Source organism: Ictidomys tridecemlineatus, chromosome 5 (genome assembly GCF_052094955.1).
Source record: "Ictidomys tridecemlineatus isolate mIctTri1 chromosome 5, mIctTri1.hap1, whole genome shotgun sequence".
NCBI lineage: Eukaryota > Metazoa > Chordata > Mammalia > Rodentia > Sciuridae > Ictidomys > Ictidomys tridecemlineatus.
The window spans coordinates 123,852,844-123,873,717 of NC_135481.1; the positions used below are offsets into that span (position 1 = coordinate 123,852,844).

Sequence of the window (20,874 nt, forward strand, 5' to 3'; positions counted from 1 at the left end):
AAAGAAAGAAGAGAGAGAGAGAGAGAGAGAGAGAGAGAGAGAGTTAAAACCCCTAAAAGAACATATCAGGAAAAGTTCTATGACATTGTTCTTGGCAATGACTTCTTGGACAAGAACAAGGGCCACAAAAGCAGAAACAGACTGCTTCAATCTCAAAGGTTTCTATACCAAGCCAAGGAGTCTTTCATCAGGTGTATCAAATGGGAGAGAAATGGCTGCAGACCAGAATATAGAAGGAATTTGAATACCTCGATAACAAGGAAAAACAAATAAGCTGATTAGAAAATGGGCAAAGGACTTGAATTGACATTTCACCAAAGACATGCAGGCTGGGCACAGTGGTTCACGCCTGTACTCCCAGCAACTCTGGAGGCTGAGGCATTAGGATCGCAAGTTCAAGACCAGTCTCAGTGACTTGGCCCTGTCTCAAAGTAAAAGGGCTGGATGTAGCTCAGTGAGCACCCCTGGGTTCAATCCCCAGACCACAAACCACACACAAACAAAAAACACAAGAAGATAAGCAAATGGCCAAGGAGCACATGGAAAGATGCCCAACAAAACTAACCACCAGGAAAACATAAACCAAAACCACAAGACACCACCTCACACCCATCAGCATGGCCACTATCAAAAACAAGGCTGTAAAGTTGGTGAGGATGCAGAGAATCTGGAAACTTTGCACACTGTTGTCGTGAATGTAAAATGGTGCAGCTACTAAGGAAAAGCCACTATGAAGTTGCCTCAAAAAACTAAACAGTTGGGTTCAGTGGTGCACACCTGTAATTCCAGTGACACAGAGGCTGAGGCGGGAGTATTGCCAGTTCCAGGCCAGCCTCAGCAACTTATCGAGGCCCTGTTTCAAAATAAAAAATAAAAAGGGCTGAGAGCATGGCTCAATGGTTAAGCACCCTTGGATTTAATCCTTGATACCAGAAAACAAAACAAAAACTAAACATAGTGCTACCATATGTTCTAGCATTTGACTTCTAGGTAGAAACCCCTAACTGAAAGCAGGATCTCAAAGGGCCACATGCACTTCTATGGTCACAGCAACATAAAACCACAGTTTAAACATGGAAGCAACCCAAGAGTCCATCAATGGACGAATGGATAAGCCAAAGAGGTAACACACACACACTGGAATATCACTCAGCCTTAAACTGGAAAGGAACCTTGATATATCACAACACTGGACGGACCTTCGGGACATTAGGTCCAGACGGGCAAGCCAGACACAAAACGGCAAAGACTGTACCATCCCACGTACGTGAGGTCCCTAGAGTCATCAAACTCACATAGACAGAGAGTAGAACAGTGGTCCACAGGAGCTGGGAGGAGGGAAATGGGAGGGTTTATTCAACAGGGCTTCGCCATGAGAGCAGCCCTGAGACACGCCATGCAGCGCCGTGCTCAGAGCCCAGGGAGCTCTGTACCCTCAGAGCTGCTCTGAGGAGAAGCGTTTGCCCAGCATGCACATGGCCAAGGATGTAGCAATGCAAAAAATTAAAATAAATTGTTTTACCGCAATAAAGAATAAATAAAATCTACTCTAAAAAGATCAATAAACATATAAATCTCCACCAAGTCTAATCAAAAAATATAAACAAGCTTTAGGAACTATAAAAGGACTGAATACAGAAGTAGAAACTTTTTTAAATCGAGTAACTACTGTGCATAATGTTATAACACATTTAAGACACAAGATGGAAGGGGTAACTTTTCTTTTTTTATTTAAGTATAAGGTTTTAGGTGTTCACATCCCCACAGTTACCCTCAGGTCAGGATGCTGTCCACCTCCCCAGACAGCTGTCTGCTCAGGGTTGGCGTGTGGCCGCCGCAGCTCATTCTCGCTATGCCCACTACATGAACCCACCACAGTCTGTTCATCCTTTCTGATGCTGATAGACATGTGGACTCTTTCCATTCTGGCCATTTGTTCATTTTGCTAAAAACTGTTCATGCCCTTTATCATTTTCTCTGAGAATGGTTGGGACATAACCACAGCGCACCATTGAGAGTGGGCTCTGACAGTGTGAAATGCTGCTGTGGCTTCTGTATCCAAGGTGGGCATGTGCACTTTTTCCTCTTGGGATTTTCTGTACCATCTTTCCAAAATGCCACATGTGGGACACACTGTCATCCCAGCGCCTGGCATCCTCAGCCATCCTGAGCTCAGCCACCTGGGGGACTCGGTAGCTCACCCCAGCTAACCCATCATATGTGCACTGTTCACAGGCTCACTTGCCTCCTGGGCAGTGTCTGTTCACATCTCTGCCCACTTTTAAAAACGGGGTTGTTGGTCTTTTTTTCATCCTGATTTGCGTTCTGGAGAGTCCTGTTGTCAGGAATATGGGAGATACCTTCTGAAAACAACATTCTCCAAATTGAGGAGGTTGAATACTTAGATAACCATGGAAAGAAATGGAAATTTATGCTCCATTCTTGGGCCTGGGTGTGCCAGGTGTCACCAACTACTGAGGCTCAGTTCAAAGCTACCAACAAGCTGTATGGAGAGTACTGGAGACCCTCACACTGGGCCTGCGGGCATCTTCAAAACACTGCCAGCTGGAATCATCCCCAGGCAAGAGGTGGGATTATATCAGACTGTCCCAGAGGCCAGAAGAGTTCCCCAGCAGCCCAGGCTGTCGGGGTGCCTAGGACCAACCCCCACCTGCTGTGTGACCCTGAGCACATTACTAACTCCTCTGGTGAATTCTCAAGGAAAATGACAATTCTGCCTTCTCCCTCTTCCTTGGGGCAGGCCTATGTAAAGCACTCAGGGAAGGGTGGAAAGGCCATCAATGAGTGGTTGCTTCTAGTCTGCAATGATCTAAATTACCAAGCATGTTCAAAGTAGAAAAAGACTTCTATCTGTTTTTTAAAAACGGTAAAACACAAAAATAAAATTCAGAACAAAATACAAAAGGGCAACAAACACAAAACCATGTTCAACTGTATTCACAGTCAAAGAAACGCAAACGAAGACAATGTGATATAAATTCCCTTGAATTACCAAAGGTCAGAAAGAAAGTGGATTACTAGCAAGCCGTGGGACCATTTCGCATATTCTGAAGGGGGCACAACAAACTAATCGGGGCACAATGAGTTGGCAACCCCCCCCCAAGTCCTAAAAGCCCCTAAATAAACAGGATTCTGAGACAACATCTCACCACTGATGTCTATAAAACAAAAACACACAAACCACCACAACTTCCCTAGACGGGGTACTGAGGCATGGTCCCAACTGGTTGCCTAGAAGCCCTAAGGAGCAAGAGAGGAGGCCGGGTCCCACGCCAAGTCCTCACCGAGACGGGTGTAAGGACAGGGCTGCGGGGCGTCCCGGCAGCAACTCTTTGCAGCTTGGAAGGGGACCTCAAGGTGTCGCCAAGCTGCTCAGAGTAACGTCCTCCAGCGAGGAGCGGAATCAGCTGCGTCGGTTTTTCTGCAACACCCAAGTTTCTGCAGTCTCATTTCTGGGTGACAGAAAAGCGTGCCGACGTAAGGCGGAAGGAGCGGGGCGTTCGGGTCCCAGGAGGGCACCGCCGCTGGGCAGGGACCGCAGGGGTATCAGCCAGACATCCCACCGCACAGCTTCACCGCCTCCCGCGGGAGTTGGGCGGGTCTGCGAGAGGAGCCCAGGGATCCTGAAGGGCGGGCCCCGACGACGTCAGGGGCGGGGCTAAGTCGAGGAGGGGCGGAGCCTGGCGTCCTCGGAGGCGGGGCGGGCGGGGCCTCGGGCGCGCGCTGTGACGCGCAGCGACGCGCCGAGACGCACCGGCGCCGCGGCGGGTACGGGCGAGGGCGGACGGGCGGGCGGGACGGCGCCCCCTGCGGCCGGGCCGCGGGCTCCGGGAAGGGCGGGCGCCGGGCGGGTGGGCCCCGTGCGGGCCGTGGGAGCCGGGGCGGGCCAAGGCCTCGGGGAGGGCCGCGGCGGGGGCAGCAGCGCCCGCCGCCGCGTGGCCCCATGCTGCTGCCGCTGGCCTGCCTGCACGGGCGGGTGGCGCAGTGCCTGACCTCCCTGCTGGTGCTCGCAGAGCCGCCCCCCAGGCCCCGGCGCGGCGCGAGGACGCGCGGCGCGACACCGCCGAACTCGGAGGCCGCCCCCCACGCCCTGCGCACGAAGATGGCCGCGGAGCTGTACCCGCCAGCTGGAGCGGCCGCTGCCGCTACCGCTACCGCCACCGACATCGCCAACAGCAACGCCGCTGGCGCAGCCGCGGGCAGGAAAGCCAGCCCGCGCAGCCCGCCCCGCCCGGCGCCAGCCCCGCCACCGCCCGCGCCCGCGCAGCCCGCCCCCGACAACAACAACCCTGAGAGCCCCAACTGGCAGTCCTTCCATCCGACGCTGCGCGAGAGGTGAGCCGCCCGCACGCCGGCCCGCACGCCCCCGCGGCTCTGTGCGCGCCCCGTGCGAGCCCTGTGCCTCTGCGCTTGCAGGAACGCGCTTATGTTCAACAACGAGCTCATGGCAGACGTACACTTCATCGTGGGGCCGCTGGGGGCGGCCAGGCGGGTGCCCGCTCATAAGGTGGGTAGAGGCACAGCTGTCCCTGGGCTGGCCTGTAGCTGGACAGATCCTTCCCAGGCCTGCCTTACTGCCCTGTGGCTCACGAGATTCTTTTCCAACCACAGTACGTCTTGGCCGTCGGCAGCTCTGTCTTCTATGCTATGTTCTATGGGGACCTTGCAGAGGTCAAGTCCGAAATCCACATTCCTGACGTGGAGCCTGCGGCATTCCTGGTCTTGTTAAAGTAAGTGCTCTCCTTGATGGGCTGGAAGGATAGGGTGGTTCCTGAAGTTCCCCGGGAGGGCACCCACACAGGAGCCCATAGGCTCCTCACCCAGGCCAGCTGGAGCAGGCCCCCTCCCCCGACGAGGTCCCTGCCCTGACCAGGTACATGTACAGTGATGAGATCGAGTTGGAGGCTGACACGGTGCTGGCGACTCTGTATGCTGCTAAGAAGTACATTGTGCCTGCGCTAGCAAAAGCCTGTGTCACCTTTTTGGAGACAAGCCTGGAAGCCAAAAATGCATGCGTCCTGCTGTCCCAGAGCCGGCTGTTTGAGGAACCTGAACTGACCCAGCGCTGCTGGGAGGTCATTGATGCACAGGCTGAGATGGCCCTTCGGTCGGAAGGCTTCTGTGAAATTGACCGGCAGACCCTGGAGATCATCGTGACCCGTGAGGCCCTCAACACTAAAGAGGCAGTGGTCTTTGAAGCTGTCTTGAACTGGGCTGAAGCAGAGTGCAGAAGGCAGGGCCTGCCAGCCACCCCACATAACAAGAGGCACGTATTGGGGCGAGCCCTCTATCTGGTCCGAATCCCAACTATGACTCTGGAGGAGTTTGCCAATGGTGCTGCCCAGTCGGACATCCTGACCCTGGAGGAGACCCACAACATCTTCCTGTGGTACACAGCTGCCAACAAGCCCCTCCTTGACTTTCCCCTGACCAAGAGGAAAGGCCTTGTTCCACAGAGGTGCCACCGCTTCCAGTCTTCTGCCTACCGCAGCAACCAGTGGCGGTACCGTGGGCGCTGTGACAGCATCCAGTTTGCCGTGGATAGAAGGGTGTTTATAGCAGGTCTGGGCTTATACGGGTCCAGCTCTGGGAAGGCTGAGTACACCGTAAAGATTGAACTCAAGCGGCTGGGGATGGTCCTGGCTCAGAACCTGACCAAGTTTGTGTCGGATGGATCCAGTAACACCTTCCCGGTCTGGTTTGAGCACCCAGTCCAGGTTGAGCAGGACACCTTCTACACTGCCAGCGCTGTCTTAGACGGCAGCGAGCTTAGCTACTTTGGGCAGGAAGGGATGACGGAAGTACAGTGTGGGAAGGTGGCCTTCCAGTTCCAGTGTTCTTCAGATAGTACCAATGGGACGGGGGTCCAGGGTGGGCAGATCCCAGAGCTCATCTTCTATGCCTAAGATTGTGAGGGGCCTAGAGAGGGTGAGCTCCCCAGTAAGTGCAGGGGAGGTGTGGGATGCTGCCCAGGGCCTGACATCAAAGGCTTCCCTTTCTTACTCAGCCCAAGTGTGGGAAGCAAGAGCTTTTTCTATGTGGCCTGAGCCTGGTGGCCAAGTCTTGAGTGTCTCCTATACACTGGAGTGCACACTGCAGGCAGAGGGCAGACTCGAGACTCAGTGTAGGACCTGGCCAAATCCTACACTGTGGTGCTCAGGCTTTGGGTACTTGGATGTGCCTCCCATCTTTTTTGATTCCATGAGGTTCCAAGCTTACCTTGAGACCTTCCCCTTCAAATCCAAAAACTACTGAAAAGTCACTTAAAGTAGTTCATCTATTTAAGTGGATTTTCATAATAAAGGTTTCACAAAACGAAGAGCCCAGTGTAGATCAGTGACTATAGCAGTTGGGAGCTGGGCCTTCTCTCACACAGCTGGCATTGTTGGGAGAAAGCCTGTGAGCAGGGCAGAGTGGTACCCAGGGGAACTCATCTGTCCCTCAGGGCGTTGCTCATGGGCTGGCTTCCCCTCTCTGGTTATGGCCAGAGCTCTATAGGACAGTTGTCTGGCTGTTTCCACTTCCCACAGTATCAGTGGCACCTCAGACAAACCCTTTGCAGGAGGAAGATTTGGTGCTAGACCACTGCTCCCTGCTGTGGAGTATACCAGGATGGAACTGACTCTAGGCACTGGCCTTTGACCCATGCCAGCACTCCATGGTACTTGCCTGACCTCCAAAGGGAGGGTGGCCCTGTGGGCAATGCTGTGGCTTCTAGGGCAGGGATTCAGCCCAGTGTGCACTAGACTATCCCACTACCCCAACACCAGGGGCCCAGCCCTCCACCCTGGCCCAGGTGGTTCCTCTTCACCATAAGAAGACAATGCCAGGTGCTGATGGGAAAGCCAAGGAAACCAGTTTTGGTAGAAGTGTTTAGAGAGCACCTGCCTCCTAGAGCCACCCCTCACACCGTCTGCGAGAATACCCTGCCTTCTTAAAGGTGTCTGGTGGGCAGGTGTGTTCCTCAAACCTGTTCAAACAAGACGGGCTCCCAGCATGCTACGCCACGTGCCCTTTCCTCCATGTATGCCTGGTCTACACTTTCCACTGTGCCTTCTGGTTCTGTACCAGCAGTATAGCCCGGCTCTGCTCCTGAGAGATTTTAGGAGTCTTGCACTTCTGAGGTGGCATCCCTCCCACCCTGCTGGGCACCCTGCATGCCAGATCCCAGAGACCCTGCAGAACCCCACCCAGGCCCAGCATACCTATGGCTGGTGCGTTGATGCAGAGCTCCCTCGCCAAGAGCAGAAATGTCTTCCCCAGCACATACACGTTCACCTGTAGCAACAAGAGCACAGCCAGAAATACATTAGTGTTTAAGAAAAAGTTTGGTTTCTTTTAATAATCCATGATCAGAGCCCCCAGCTGGCCAGTGGAGCACGCTACCACCCATGCCTCAGAGCCAGCCATCTCCCCTGACCTCCAGGTAAAGGAGACTCCCTTCTTCCATGGTAACTACCTAGGCTCCACTCCACTGTCCTGCCAATGCCTGCATCTGCTTAGAATGTCCCACCTGGAGGGTGCCCTTTGGTGTGATGGAGCTTTGCACAGTGCACTCATTCAGAATCAAGACCTGCTGGCAACACGTGGACGTATGACACTTCCTTGGCCTCAAATTCCTTGCAGGATCCTATCTGTTCCTCCACTGCTCCCACCTTAAGGCCTGCTGCCCTGCTCTCTTCTTGACACATGCAGGGAAGGAGTCACAGGGAGGAGGACTGTCCTGGGGGCTGCCTGGTGGTGGAGCACCATTGCTTGTCAGAATCTAGAACCTCCCAGGACATGGCTCAGCACTTGGGTGCAGCCAGGCTCCCCTGGGGAGCCCAACGTTAACCAGAGGCACAGGCAGGCTGTTGGGAGGATGCTTCTGAGTGGGGACAGATGGGTGGGACAAGCCTTCTACATTATTATCTTGAACAATATGCAGGGGAGGGAAATCCCAGTTCCCACCCTAGGCCCATGCCAGGGCTTTGGTGTCAGCCTGAGCTTGTGACACCTGTTCTCAGGCTTGTCCCTGGAACTCCCAGGCTTCACAGGTGTGACTAGTCTGGTCCTTTTGCCTTCCCAAAGAAATTCCTCCTCTGGCTCAAGCCCAGCCCTGGACAAGGCCTCTTTTCCTGCACAAAGGTGATTCCCCACAACCCCCCAGGTGTTTACAAACTGCTAGGGCAAGACCAGGGTGTCTACATTAGAGGCAGGAACTGGAGGGAGTGCTTGGGACATGTCAGCTCCAGGAGCCTGTCCAGTTGGGAAGGCCAGGGCTTGGCTTCCCCATCCAGGCAGTGGGTGACTGTTCACTGGTCACCCCCAGTCCTGGCTGGGTGCAGCTGTCTCCGAAGTGCCCTCTACCCTAAGAGCTGGTGGCTTGCAAAATACCTTCTAAAAGAGCTCTATCATGTGTTTCCAGGGTCCAGGAGTTCCTGGGGTCTCTTCCTGAAAGGTGGTATGTGTGGACATGTGGTATGTGTAAGTGCACAACGGTGTGGGTACATATGCCTGATGTGAGTACATGAACACCTGGCGTGTGATGTGTGCACACACACAGTGTGTCCACGTGTAGTGGCAGCAGTGTAGGCACACCCTTCACAAGAGTACTCCCGCCCTCCTTCCTAGACCCCACCAGGATTCCTGTGTAAGTCACTTCCATCCTCTGCAAGGATATCCATGTCCCACTAGAAGGCTGATTTCTACCTGTCCACCTCATAATCCCAAATGGATGAGACCTGAATGATGCAGAAAAGAGGTTTCTGAAGGGGCTTCAACAGGAAGTCAAAGATTTAAAAACTATGCATGAATGGGCAAACACTTGTAATCTCAGCTACTTAGCTACTCAGAAGGCTGAGGCAGGAGGATTACAAATTCAAGACTAGCCTGGCAACTCAGTGAGACCCTGTCTCAAAACAAAAAGGGCTGAAGTTCAATCCCCAGTGCCACAAAAACAAATAAAAAGCTATGCATGTATATATATGCACGCAGCTCTTCCCAGAGATCCCATGTTAGTCTTGAAGGATCAAGCAGTCCTTGGGGAAAACAGGTGCATAACACCACACCCAGATTCCAGAGATCCTGCTGTTTATTAGATAACAATTCATTCTCCTGAGCTTGTGACTGATGGCTCCTCTCTATGGACAGGCAATATAGGCTGGACACAGCTAACCAGCCCTCCCATTAATCCCCCAGGCTGGAAGTACATTCTGCATGCAGACCACTGTCATGGGCCTTGGCTTGGCCTCTGAGAGGCAGTGCATCTGGGCAGGTGAACAACCTTTGCCATGGAAGAGATTAAGAGGTCTTCCTCTTGGGCCCATGGGAGGACCCAGACGGTTTCCTGCCCAGGAACACCAGGTCCCTTCACAGAGTCCCAGCCAGGAGGTCACTGATCTTGAGTTTTATGCTAAGGAGAGGTTTAACCTTTAGGATGCATAAGCAAGAACTAAAATGACATCTAAACTCAAGGTGGTCTCTCGACTTCAGTCCTACTAACCTTTCTTCAAAGCAGTCAGCCCTTGCCAGAATCCTGAGTGAGGTCCTCAATGACCCAGACAAGTGCAAATATACCTGTCCCTTGAATGCCAGTCCCACCCTAGCTCCTGGGGGCAGGGAGATCTCAGAGGAACAAAGGTATGAGCTGTAGGCCCCTCCAGCAAAGGGCCCACCTTGCCAGCCTCCTCTTACTGGCTCCTCACACCAAAAGCTGCCACATGGCCCAGTCTCCTGCAGGTGCCAGGCCTTGCACCTGGCTTTGCCCATGAGCTGTTAAAGGTCAATCAGTGGGCTGGGGATATGACTCAAGTGGTAGCACAGTCGCTTGGCATGCGTGAGGCACTGGGTTCCATCCTCAGCACCACATAAAAATAAATAAGTGAAATAAAGGTATTGTGTTAAACTACAACTAAAAAATATTAAAAAAAAAAAAAAAAAAAAAGGTCAAACAGTATCATGTCTACCCTGGCTATGTGACTCCCTGTCCTGCGTGGGAACCTCAGCCCTCATGCCCACCTTCTGTCTTAGCAAGCAGGCTGTGAAGCCAGAGCCAACAGGCATATCCCACTCTGCATTCAGGCAGTGCCCAAGTCACTTCTGTAGCTGTCTGGCCTGGGTGCCCATCTCTCCTAGGAAGCCACCAGGGTAAAGCCAGGGTCATGGCCTTGCCTGGATCTGAGTGCAGTGTATGTGAAATGTGGAGTCACTGGATCATCACAATCCCAACAGGTCATGTTTAACTTTACCACAGTATTTCGGCAGTAGCTGCTGAGAGACACCATTTATGAAGACAGCTGGGAGGACAAAAATACAAAGTCCCATCTGACTCAGGTGGAGGTAAACTGCTGATTACTATAGGAGGGCACTGAAGCCCATGCACCAGTGGCCTATAGGCTCTCAGGACCCTGGGGGGCACCCCAGAAGACTTCTCTTTAATGTGCATCCTCACAGTGCCATCAGCTTCATTTTTTATGACATCTCTAAGGGCCTTGAGTCAGTCCCCGGCTAGCCCCTGAAATCCATCATTGGGGACATAATGTGGGGTCCTGGGGCCTGCTCACACTGTGAGCATCCCTGGGAAGATCTTCCCACAATGTTCATTTGTTTGGAAACAAGCAATCAAACAAAAGTTGCTTTCTCTGAGCGCAGAAAGCACACGTGAATTTTCCCATAGTTTAAGACACATACATGAGAGTCTCAATTTTTTCCTTTGCTTTTAAGGAATCTCCATTTCCTAAGAACAAAGTTCACATGGTTCTCTGCAGTGGTTCTCATGCTGAGCCATCTGAGCCCTGAGCAGCACCAGGACAGCACAGTGACCCTCTCCCACCCCTGCAGAGCCAGCCTGCAGCACCTGAGCCTCTCCACCCTGCAGATGGAGCTTCCCACTGCAACAGGCAGCACAGACTGCCTCATGTGGAGGTGCAGGCTATGCCCATCAACCCTTCCAGTGGGGAAAGTGGTCTACCTGGAGCAGGTCGCTGAGATCAAGGAGCATGTCTGCAGCCGGAGTTAAGGAACATCTTTATGAAAACTATTAGAACTGCACCCTCAGGGGCTGAGCCTTGTCTGCCACACCTAAGCTCAATACCTGATCAAGGAGGCTGAGGTGGCACATCAGACCTGTATGAACCTTCCAATCCCCAGGTGCTGAGGGAGGACAAGGGACTGCAAGAAGAAGTGTGGAGCCAGGTCAGGGGAACCAGAAATAGCAGGGGCTTCATTATGATCCTCAAGAGGACAGGGCCTTCGCAGAGCAGCTCCCATGCACCTGCCCACTCAAGTGTCCACTCCATGGAAGGTCTTCTGCCCACAACAGCATGGAAATATGCAAGCCACCACAATCATGCTCCATTCCTCAAGGACTGCTCAGTGCCTGCCAGGTGCCAGCACACACAGACTCCTAGGAGATGGGTACAGGCTGGGGGTGTGTATTTCAGTGGTAAACTGTTTAACAGGTACAAGGCCCTAGCTCTGTCTGCAGCACAAATAAGAAAACAATAATGCCATTCAGTGTCTGCTGTCTGTTAGCTAAAAAACTAAAACTACAACAACAATAACAACAAAAACAAACCTTAGGGTGCTGAGTCTAGCCTACAGCAGGTGTCCACAGAAAAGTCAAGAGGACTCAGATATGCAAGGGAGGACCTGACAACACCATTCCAAGGCCCCAGGGGACTAGAGAGGGTATTGGAGGCAACGACACACCTCAGGATGGAGGAGTGGGACCACCAAATGCCCAAGGAGGAGGACAATCCAGCACCCATACTTCTGCACGTCCCTACTGCTCTGAATCCCAGCCCAGCTCACAGCACAATCTAGAGCGGAACACAGGGTGCTCTACCACAGCAAAGGTCCCAGCACTCAGCAACCTGCCCTGCACTGGCTGTGCAGGCACTATGTCAGGGGGCACAGGGGCTCTGAGCATCACTACCTGCATAGTACCAACACCTGCTATCGACACAGTCCTGAGGTCCACTGCCTACATTTGGAATCCCAAGGCTATGGTATTCCAACACTGGGGCAACTGTCTACACAGTCCTGACACCCACTATCTACACAATCATGGTCCCTGCTTGCCAGGGAGGTATTTAGACTATCCTTCCTCCATTTTCTTGCAATGGCAACTGAAACTAGGAATCAACTAGGAATTTTTAAAAAAAGGTGGGGGGCTGGAGCTGGGGCTGAGCAGTGGAGCACTTGCCTAGTATGTGTGAGGCCCTGGGTTCAATCCTCAGCACCACATAAAAATAAATAAAGGTATTGTGTCCAACTACAGTTAAAAAATAAATATTAAAAAAAAAAAAAAAAGAATCAAGGAACCAGGGCAGGGGCTGGGCAACAGCAGCACACTTGCCTGGCAGTGTGAGGCACTGGCTTCGAGTCTCAGCACCACATATAAATAAATAGATAAAATAAAGGTCTATCAACAACTAAAAAAAAGAATCAAGAAACCAAACTCAGAGGTTAACTCCTATTCCTGCTCCACCCTGCCACCATCGTGACTGAGGATCAAACCCAGAGGTGTTCTACACTAAGCTGCATTCCCAGCTCTTTTCATTTCTATTTTGAGACAGGGCTGCCCACCTAAGTTACCTAGGCTGACCCCAAACTTGTGACTCCTGCCTCTGTCTCCCAAGTAGTTGGGACTACGAGTGTGCACCTCCACATCTGGCTCCCACTCCTGGTCCAGCGTAATTCCCAGCCCTCACCAGAAGCTGAAGTAGAAATAGCCTCTTGGGACACCAGAAACTATTCTTCCTGCCCACCCAAGTGAATAGTACAGCTGGCAGAGGCTCCAGAAACAGCTTCCCCTGAGCTACCCTCACTCCACAGCTCTGTGCAAAAGCATATAGCTGGCTGTAATGTTTAAGACTGTCAAAGAGGCATGAAAGGCATGATGGCACAAACTTGTGATCCCAGCGACCCAGGAGGCTGAGGCAAGAGGATCGCAAGTAGAAGGCCAGTCTGGGCAACTTAGCAAGACCCTGTCTCAAAATAGAAATTAAAAAGGACTGTGGGTATAGCTCAGCAGATTGAACCCCTGGGTTCAATCTCCAGTACCAAAAAAAAGAAAAAAAAGAAGAAGAAGAATGTGAAAGGGAAGAAGGTTTGACTCAGAACCTCCTTTCCAACTTTTCTGAAACAGAACCTGGTGGGCCCCACAACAGCCTGCGCCAAGTTCTAACGGATCCTGAACATAATCTGGGGTAGGTTCAGTCTCCCCAGAACATGGGCCTCACAAGGACCCATTCCCGTGTCGTGAATAGCCTGCTCTGCTCCTGCTCCTACCCAGGGCTACCTTCCTGCCAGCCCTAAGCTGCAATGGAGAGCATGTATCTGACAACTGATGTGGGTCTTGTGGGTGCCCCTTCCTGGCCCACTTCTTCTGTCCACAGAAGGGCCAGTGCGTCATGACTCCACTGTCCGACTCCTACAGTGCATCAGATCCAAGAGCCACAGCTGGCTACGGCAACCCACCATGAGGCTTCCTCTGTATAATCATGCATATCACTCTTTCTATGTCATGTGAAGTCTGTGAAGTGCCTACTCAAAGCCCCTGCTCTGAACAGAGAACCTCCTTCCATGTGGCCAGGCCACCAGATTCAGAGATGCTCAGCACAGGCCTCTCCTGGCCCCATCCCACAGCCTGTGCCAACACTGCCATCTGCTGGAAGCGGTGCAGGAAGGGCCCAGACCAGATCCCACTCAGCTGCACGCCACCAGCAGGTGCAGGGCCCTGAGGCCACTGACCACTGGGGGGGCAGGGATCTCAGGGTACAGTTACAGGACCCAGTCACCTGTTCGGTGGTCACTATGACACCTGTAGCCCTGGGATTCCAAAGGCATTTGTGTGGCCCAGCAACCTGAGGGCCATAAGGGGCAAGCTACATGGAGCACAAATGCCTTTCGCAGCCTCAGGCTCCCTCCGCCTCCCAGGTTAGCTGTGCTCACAACCTGGCAGAAGCTGCCTCCTCTGCCAAGAACAACGGTAACAGCGGAGAGCCAGAGACACCGCCACTCTGCCTTCTCCTTAGGGCAGCTGCACTACCCAGCATACCCAAGTCTCATGGCATAGGGCAAGGCAAAATTTAGAATTCAGGAACATCTAAATCAGCCAGACTCAAGATGAAGCCACTCCAGTGAGCCTACCCTGTGCACACAGCTTCCTACACAGCACTCCCTGAACAGCACAAAGGCTGGGCCCCTCGGAGCCAGCTCTGTAGGAGGAAAGAGCTGTGTGTGCATCTATGCATTCAGAAAGAGTGTGTCAGCTGGATACTGCCACAGTCCCCAGCAGGCTGGACCAGCCATCTCAGGCAGGTACACCCTGGCACAGGTAAGGATTAAATCCCTTTGGGAGGAAAAATGCCCACTGTCTCCACACTTTCCCAGATATAGACAAGACCAAATGAACAAAAACCAAGCCATACACATCCACAGAAGATCTGAACACAGAATACAGAGGGCTCTCATACAGCTGAGATGGAGAAATTCAGCAAAGAAAGGGATTCCGACAAGAAGGATCTATCGACAAATAAGCACTGAAATTACAAACATCTAAATAAAGGAAGGTCTAACATCTGTGTAACTGAAGTCCCAGAGAAGGAAGAGAGAGAGAATGGGACAGAAATGATGTTTAACAAGACACTACCCAAGATTTTTCCCAAACAGACCAAAAGATATCAAGTTACAAATTCTAGAAGCTCTACAAATAACAACCTGGGTAAACAGAAAAACATAACTAGATACATCAGAATCTAGCCCCTGAAGCTGAAGACAAAGGGTCTTCTTCCAAAGCAGGTGGTGATCAGAGACAGTGACCTTCACAGTACAAGAGGCCTCACAGGTAACCTCAACATGAATCAAGCAAGGCTAAGGAAACAGAACAACAGCACAAAACACTAAAAGAGCAGAGCCGGACTTCCATGCCCACTGAAAACGTTTTTCAAAATTGAAGAAAAATAAAAGGTTTTTTTTTTTGTCAGCAGACATACTAAAAGAAACACAAAAGGAGTTTATTCAGAGGAAGGAAAACACCACCAGGTCAAAGCACAGAAACATAGGTAGGAATGAAGAGCCCTGGAAAAGGCCAAAATTGGGTCAAGCTAAAGGAATCCTAACAGCTTACAGCAGCAGCAATGATGAAACAAGGGCATGGAGATTCTGCACTGCTTGGGAAAGAATGGCATTCTCCTTTAAGGTAGACACAAGTCAAGGACCAGGACACAATCTCCAGGGCAAGCACCAGGCTAATAACAAATAAATATTCGACCAAGGTATTTGGAAGAAAAACAGAATAATAAAAATTTGATTACCCTTAGAGGTGAGAAGAAAGGGGTGGAAGAAAAATTGGTACACAGAAAATATAAAAAGAAAACAGATTTAAACTAAATATACCAATAATCATATTAAACTTAAATGGATGAAATTCTCCAATTAAAATTTAAAAAAAGACCAAGTCGGATGCAGTGGCCTGTAAACCCAGTGACTCGGGAGGCTGAGATAGGAGGATCACAAGTTTGAAGCCAGCCCCAGCAACTTCTCAAGACCCTTAGTAACTTAGCAAGACCCTGGCTCAATATAAAGAATACAAAGGGCTGGGGATGTGGCTCAGTGGTTAAGCATCCATAGGTTCAGTCCCCAGAACCCAAAATAAATTAAACCAAAATGCACAATTTATGCTTACAAAAGAACACATTCTGAATATGTCAAAAAGGACTGAACCGGGCTGGGGATGTGGCTCAAGCGGTAGCACGCTCGCCTGGCATGCATGCAGCCTGGGTTTGATCCTCAGTACCACATGCAGAAAAAGATGTTGTGTCTGCCGAAAACTGAAAAAAAAAAAAAATTCTCTCTCTCTCTCTCAAAAAAAAAAAAAAAGGACTGAACAAAATAGAAAATGGTTAGTAACACCAAATCAAACAAGGCAGATTCAAGGGGAAAGTAGTTGAGGGACATTTTCTCATGTTAAAGACTTGGCTCCCCCAGGGAGGTGCACAATCCTGGATTTGTACCTTCCTGCTAACACAGCCTCACACTATATGGAAACTTGACCAGATCAAAGGAGCAGTGGGAGACTCTATCTACCTCTTTCAGAACAGAGGGGTCAGTGAGAACATGCAACATGGTACACCAACTGGAGCCCAGGGCACTTAGGGGCACTTGCCAACTACAGACACATGGAAACCACCAGGTAGACTGCTTGCGGGGCTGCCAAGCACCTTTCAACAACCCGGAAAATGTGGGAATTATTCTGTTCTCAAAACCAATGAAATTACACTAGAAATTGATAATAAGCCATATCCTTCTAAAGACCTATGGATCCAAGAGGGACCAGCAAATGAAAATTAGAAAATTTGTGGGGAGCCTGATGCACCATGGGGATCTGAAAGATCACTGTAGTCTGGCGCGGTAGTGCCATGACTCATGACTCGGTCTTTTCCCCCTCTTGGATAGCAAGGAGGTTCTCTTTGTGGGGCCTGCCCCTGGGGTTGAGCTACACACACTTATTCTTTTGTAATCCTACCCCTTTGCCCTGTTTGGGATAGAATGTTCCATGGAAACTCCCTCTGTGTATCCCGTTCTCTCGTTCTGCCTTTGGGTGTGGCCTGCCTACATGTCAGTCAACCTCCTGACAGCAGACCTGACCCCTTGCTTCACTTGAATGGCTTCTTCCCAATAAAAGGGTTCAGGACATTCGCTACTTACTTAATGACCCAAGAAAAAGGTATTTCTCTGTCTCTATGTGGTTATTTCGTGCAGCCAGACTCAAGATGAAGCCACTCCAGTGAGCCCACCTGAGTGTTTAGTCACAAGATGTGACAGAAAATATACTGAACTGAATGGTGATAAAAATATGACAAATGGAACTAAACTCTGCTTGAAAAATGTCATCTCGAAAGCTCATGTTAGAAAAGAAAGGCAAAAAAACAAAAACCTAAACATCTGTTTCAAGAAGCTAGAATAGTAAAAATTAAGCCCAAGGAAAGGGGAAGAAGGAAAGAGCCGCCATCCAGCAGCAAAGCCTAAGCACACAGCACAGGTTCTCCACCACCGAGGGGACCCTGGAGCATGCTAGCACCAGCACATGGGAGCACCTAGTATTCCCAAGACCAGCAGCATGAAGACACACAGCTCGGTCAAGGGAGATGCCCAGATAGGCAAACACAGAGGCAGAAGATTGCTTAAGGCTAGTGGCTTTTTATTTTATTTTATTGGTGGTGCTGGGGATTGAACCCAGGGCCTTGAGCATGCAAGGCAAGCACTCTACAAACTGAGCTATATATATATCCCCAGCCCAGCTTCCTATTTTTTATTTAGAGATATGATCCCACTAAGTTGTTTAGGGTCTCACTAAGTTTCCCGGACTAGCCTTGAACCTGTGATCTTCCTGCCTCAGCCTCCTGAGCCATTGGGATTACAGGTGTGTGCCACCGTGCCAAGCCTGGGTTTCTTTTTGAGGTCAATTCTAAAATTGACATAACAATGGCTGCACAACTCTGGAAATGAATTAAAAAACCACTAAAATGTAGGCTTTAATGGGTGAATAGTACAATGTGTGAATTACAACTCAACAGAACTCTTAAGAAAAAAGAAAAAGAATAAAAAACACTGACAACCCCCTAGCAAGATGGATAAAGAAAAAAGGCAAAATCCCCAGCTTCGGGCATGAAAGAAGTGAGAGCTCTACGACTGCTAGGGACACGGAGAGCATATCCAGGAGAGCGCATCCAGGGGCATCAAGGTTGATGCCAGGCAGGCAGGACAGACACCCTGCAAAGCACAACCCAACCCAAACAGAAACCAGAAAACACAGTCTGGATAATCCTAGGTCTGTGGGAGAAAGTGAATCCGGCGTAAAACCTTCCCACAAAGGAGACGAAGGCCTAGACAGCGTCAGTGCCACCTTTCTGACAGTAAGGAACAAATTAGCTGGGTGGCACACGCCTGGGACCCCAGCCATACTGGAGGCCGAGGCAGGATGGCAGTTCCAGGCCGGCCTGGGCAACTTGGCAAGGCCTTATCTCAAGATAAACTAGGAAGGGTGGGGGTGCAGCTCAGTGGTGGAGCATGAGAGCAAAGCCCTGCTTCCAACCCCAGGTCCACCAAAAAAAAAAACCAGAAGAAGAAACACCTCATGGCCTGAACTACCCAGACAGCAGACACAGGCGCACCCAGCATCTCTGGAGCCCTGCTCCTGTGATAACCGCACTGACAAGGACGTCATGACACAAAGACAAGCACAAGGCCACTGCATGACCCATAGCACGAGATACTAGCAGGTGAGGCCCAGCCATGTGCAGAGGGGGCAACAGGACCATGGCTAAGTGCGAGAGGGTCGCTGTGACTTACTTAATGACAATTAAGGGGGCCTATATGATCGTACCAATATGTACATGAGGTGTGTATGACGAGGTATCTTTCATGACAAAAACTCTTAAACAAAAACACGACATCTTTAACCTAAGAAAGAGCCACCTGCAAAACCCCAGAGCAGGCGATAGTGAGGAGCAGAAGCACCCCAGGGACAGCAGCACTGCACGGCAGTCCCAGGCATGCAGAAGACAGAGAGCAGACAATGGGTGAAGAACTGCAGTTTTTGTAGCCCCAGACACTTGGGAGGCTAAGGTAGGAGGATCATTAAGTTTGAGGCCAGTCTCAGCAACTGAGACAGACCCTGCCTCAAGATAAAAGTTTTAAAAAGGCATGGGATGTGGCTCAGTGATACAGCATATGTCTAGTACTGGCCTGGATTCAATCCTTGGTAGTGAAAAACAACAACAAAAAGTAAAGAACAAGTAGAGAAATAAAGGAGATCTGCTGACTGTTTGGATGAATTTCACCTCTCCCCAAAGATCTATAGGCCCCACTCAATACCCTAGGTTCTTAGAGAAATCAATCGTCTGATTTGAAAATGCACACATAAGAAAAAAGGACCCCATGAGGCTAAGACGCCTCAAGGCAGAGCAGACCTGCACCTCATGCCACAGACACTGAGACATCCTGTGTGACGGTCGTTCTGAAATAATTTGGCATTGGGGCACAGACTGAGAAAAGGGGCCAGATGCTGGCACTGGGCACATCTGCGAGGCTCATGGTGGTGAGGCAGGGAAAGGGTTAGCAGGGCAGGCAGGACACCTGGCTCCTCCAGGTCAGGCCGGCTCCTGTGTACACAGGGAAGACCCGTCATGAGACGCCTACTCTCTGGGACCCAGACCCCCACCAAGAAGGGCCTCAGTAACCTGAGTGGGCCAGGGAGCGCATGAAGAGCAGTGGACACTCAGTGCCTGGCCAGGACCAGGTCGGGGAAGCTCCCTCAGCCATGGAGGTCCACATGAACCCCCAGACAGCAGCTGCTCCCGGCGCCCCTCCCTGGGGGGCCCTCCTTAGGGAGCTCTGCCTGCTTGCTTTCTGCTACCCTAATAAACCCCGTCACTTTGCCCTCGCTCTCGTGTCTCTGGGTTTCATTCTTCAAATTCATGAACTCAGAGCGCACCCCACACTCCACGTTGCAACAGCAGCACCCCCACTGAGCAGTGGGACAGGAGGTTCTCTGCTGTGACTGGCACCATGTCATCTGCACACCTGGGCAGGAAGAGGTCTCCTTCCTCAGAAGGCAAGGACTTTTTTTTCCCAGTCTTTTTTTTTTTTTTGTGAAGTTCTTTTTTTTGGAACTCTGGGGGTCGAACCCAGGGCTTTGCCACTGAGCTACATCCCAGCCTGACAAGGACTTCTTAAATGGGGTGCAAAAACATTAACTATAAAGGAAAAGATGAATAATTGGGTTTTGTTAAATTGAAAAACTTCTTATTCCTCAAAAGATGCCACTGAGAGATGAAAAGGCAATGGGAGTACAGGGATGCTTGCCTAGGCCACATGGACAACGGGCCGCCGACCACTACTACTGCAAACGCTCGGCTCTGGGGCAGAGCGCCCAACTGCAGGACCCAGGGTGGGCATACGGCCATTGTCAGTGGACACTGGCAGTCAGGATATACTGACCAGCAGGGCTCAAAGTCCTGAGCCCACAGCTGGGCAAGCCAGAGACGTGCAGTCCTTTCTGTGCTGGCCTTTGCAAGCGTGACAGGGCAGGTGCTATGCCTGGTGGGTGGGGCTCCTCCACAGGCTACCATCCAACTGTATTGTCCACTTAGAAAATGTAAATCCACCATTCTTGAGGCAGGCAGAAGGAAAAGCGAGAGGTGGTATGGGAGCCTGGCGGCAGAGAATGGGAGAGGAAGCCCTGAAGCACTCAACTGACCCCAGAGCACAGGGCACTAGGAACACGATAAAAGTTGCCCGACCATGCCGGAGAAGGCCTTGAGCCACCTCAGGATCCTGTGCGTTCAGGTCAGAGGCAGGTTTTGAGTCTTTGCTTCCCGGACAAGCCCAGCCAGGCTGGCCTCAGATGGGACTCGTCTCCTCTGGGGATTGGGGACTGGTAGTGGGGGCCAGCAGGTTGTGGAGCAGAGGGAAGGGTCATGTGTGCAAGACAAGAATGAAAGGCAGGCAGAAGAGGAAGGAGTGAGCTTGAAAGCCTACATCCTGCCCTTGTCCTTCCTGAACAAGAACTTCCTGTGTCTCGCCACGGGCCCAGGGCCATTCCTGCCCATAGCCTGGATAGAGTGATAGGAGAATCCCAGGTGCCTCTCCAGGGCACCCGTTCCCTGCACAGTGAGCTCACAGCACAGGACTCCCCCAGGTCCCACTGAAGGTGGTGTGGTGATGGGTCAGGTGGAAGGCACTGCTCCCCCTGGCTGAAAGGAGCACGCCCTGCAGGACCAGACATCCCACTAGCAGTGCCAAGGGGGAGGAGGGGGCATGAGGACGGCAGTCTGACTCTGCACACCTCCCAGGGTGTGGCTC

At 51.3% G+C, this 20,874-nt stretch overlaps 2 protein-coding genes across 8 annotated transcripts in view; one reads left to right on the forward strand and one right to left on the reverse strand.

The window, feature by feature from the left end:
• The window catches only part of Brf1 (BRF1 general transcription factor IIIB subunit), a 63,741-nt gene that overhangs the window by 20,967 nt on the left and 21,900 nt on the right, over positions 1–20,874 (reverse strand). For all 4 annotated transcript variants that reach the window (XM_078051058.1, XM_021732750.2, XM_005334630.4 and 1 more), the window contains 2 exons: positions 10,973–11,004; positions 7,227–7,299 (listed from right to left, as the gene is read on the reverse strand). In XM_078051058.1, coding sequence (XP_077907184.1) covers positions 7,227–7,299; positions 10,973–11,004 — 105 coding nt within the window. The remainder of the gene's footprint in view (positions 1–7,226; positions 7,300–10,972; positions 11,005–20,874) is intronic.
• Positions 3,735–19,455, forward strand: Btbd6 (BTB domain containing 6). Of its 4 annotated transcripts, XM_078051059.1 has the most exons (5): positions 3,735–3,789; positions 4,035–4,356; positions 4,438–4,528; positions 4,633–4,751; positions 4,895–6,340. In XM_078051059.1, the coding sequence occupies exons 2-5, from the start codon at positions 4,124–4,126 to the stop codon at positions 5,925–5,927; spliced, it is 1,476 nt and encodes a 491-aa protein (XP_077907185.1). In that variant the 5' UTR covers positions 3,735–3,789; positions 4,035–4,123; the 3' UTR covers positions 5,928–6,340. The 4 variants fall into 4 exon arrangements, with proteins under 4 accessions (XP_077907185.1, XP_040131437.2, XP_077907186.1 ...); XM_040275503.2 differs by lacking the exons at positions 3,735–3,789; positions 4,895–6,340 and adding an exon at positions 10,726–19,455 and having other exon boundaries at positions 3,819–4,356; XM_078051060.1 differs by lacking the exons at positions 3,735–3,789; positions 4,895–6,340 and adding an exon at positions 8,429–9,946 and having other exon boundaries at positions 3,826–4,356.

Bases quoted from the DNA above. Each gene is read 5' to 3' on its own strand.
- Btbd6 (XM_005334629.4), top strand. From the start codon at position 3,965: ATGCTGCTGCCGCTGGCCTGCCTGCACGGGCGGGTGGCGCAGTGCCTG. The intron at 4,529-4,632 runs GTGGGTAGAGGC...TTCCAACCACAG, and splicing joins GGCGGGTGCCCGCTCATAAG to TACGTCTTGGCCGTCGGCAG. The intron at 4,752-4,894 runs GTAAGTGCTCTC...TGCCCTGACCAG, and splicing joins GCATTCCTGGTCTTGTTAAA to GTACATGTACAGTGATGAGA.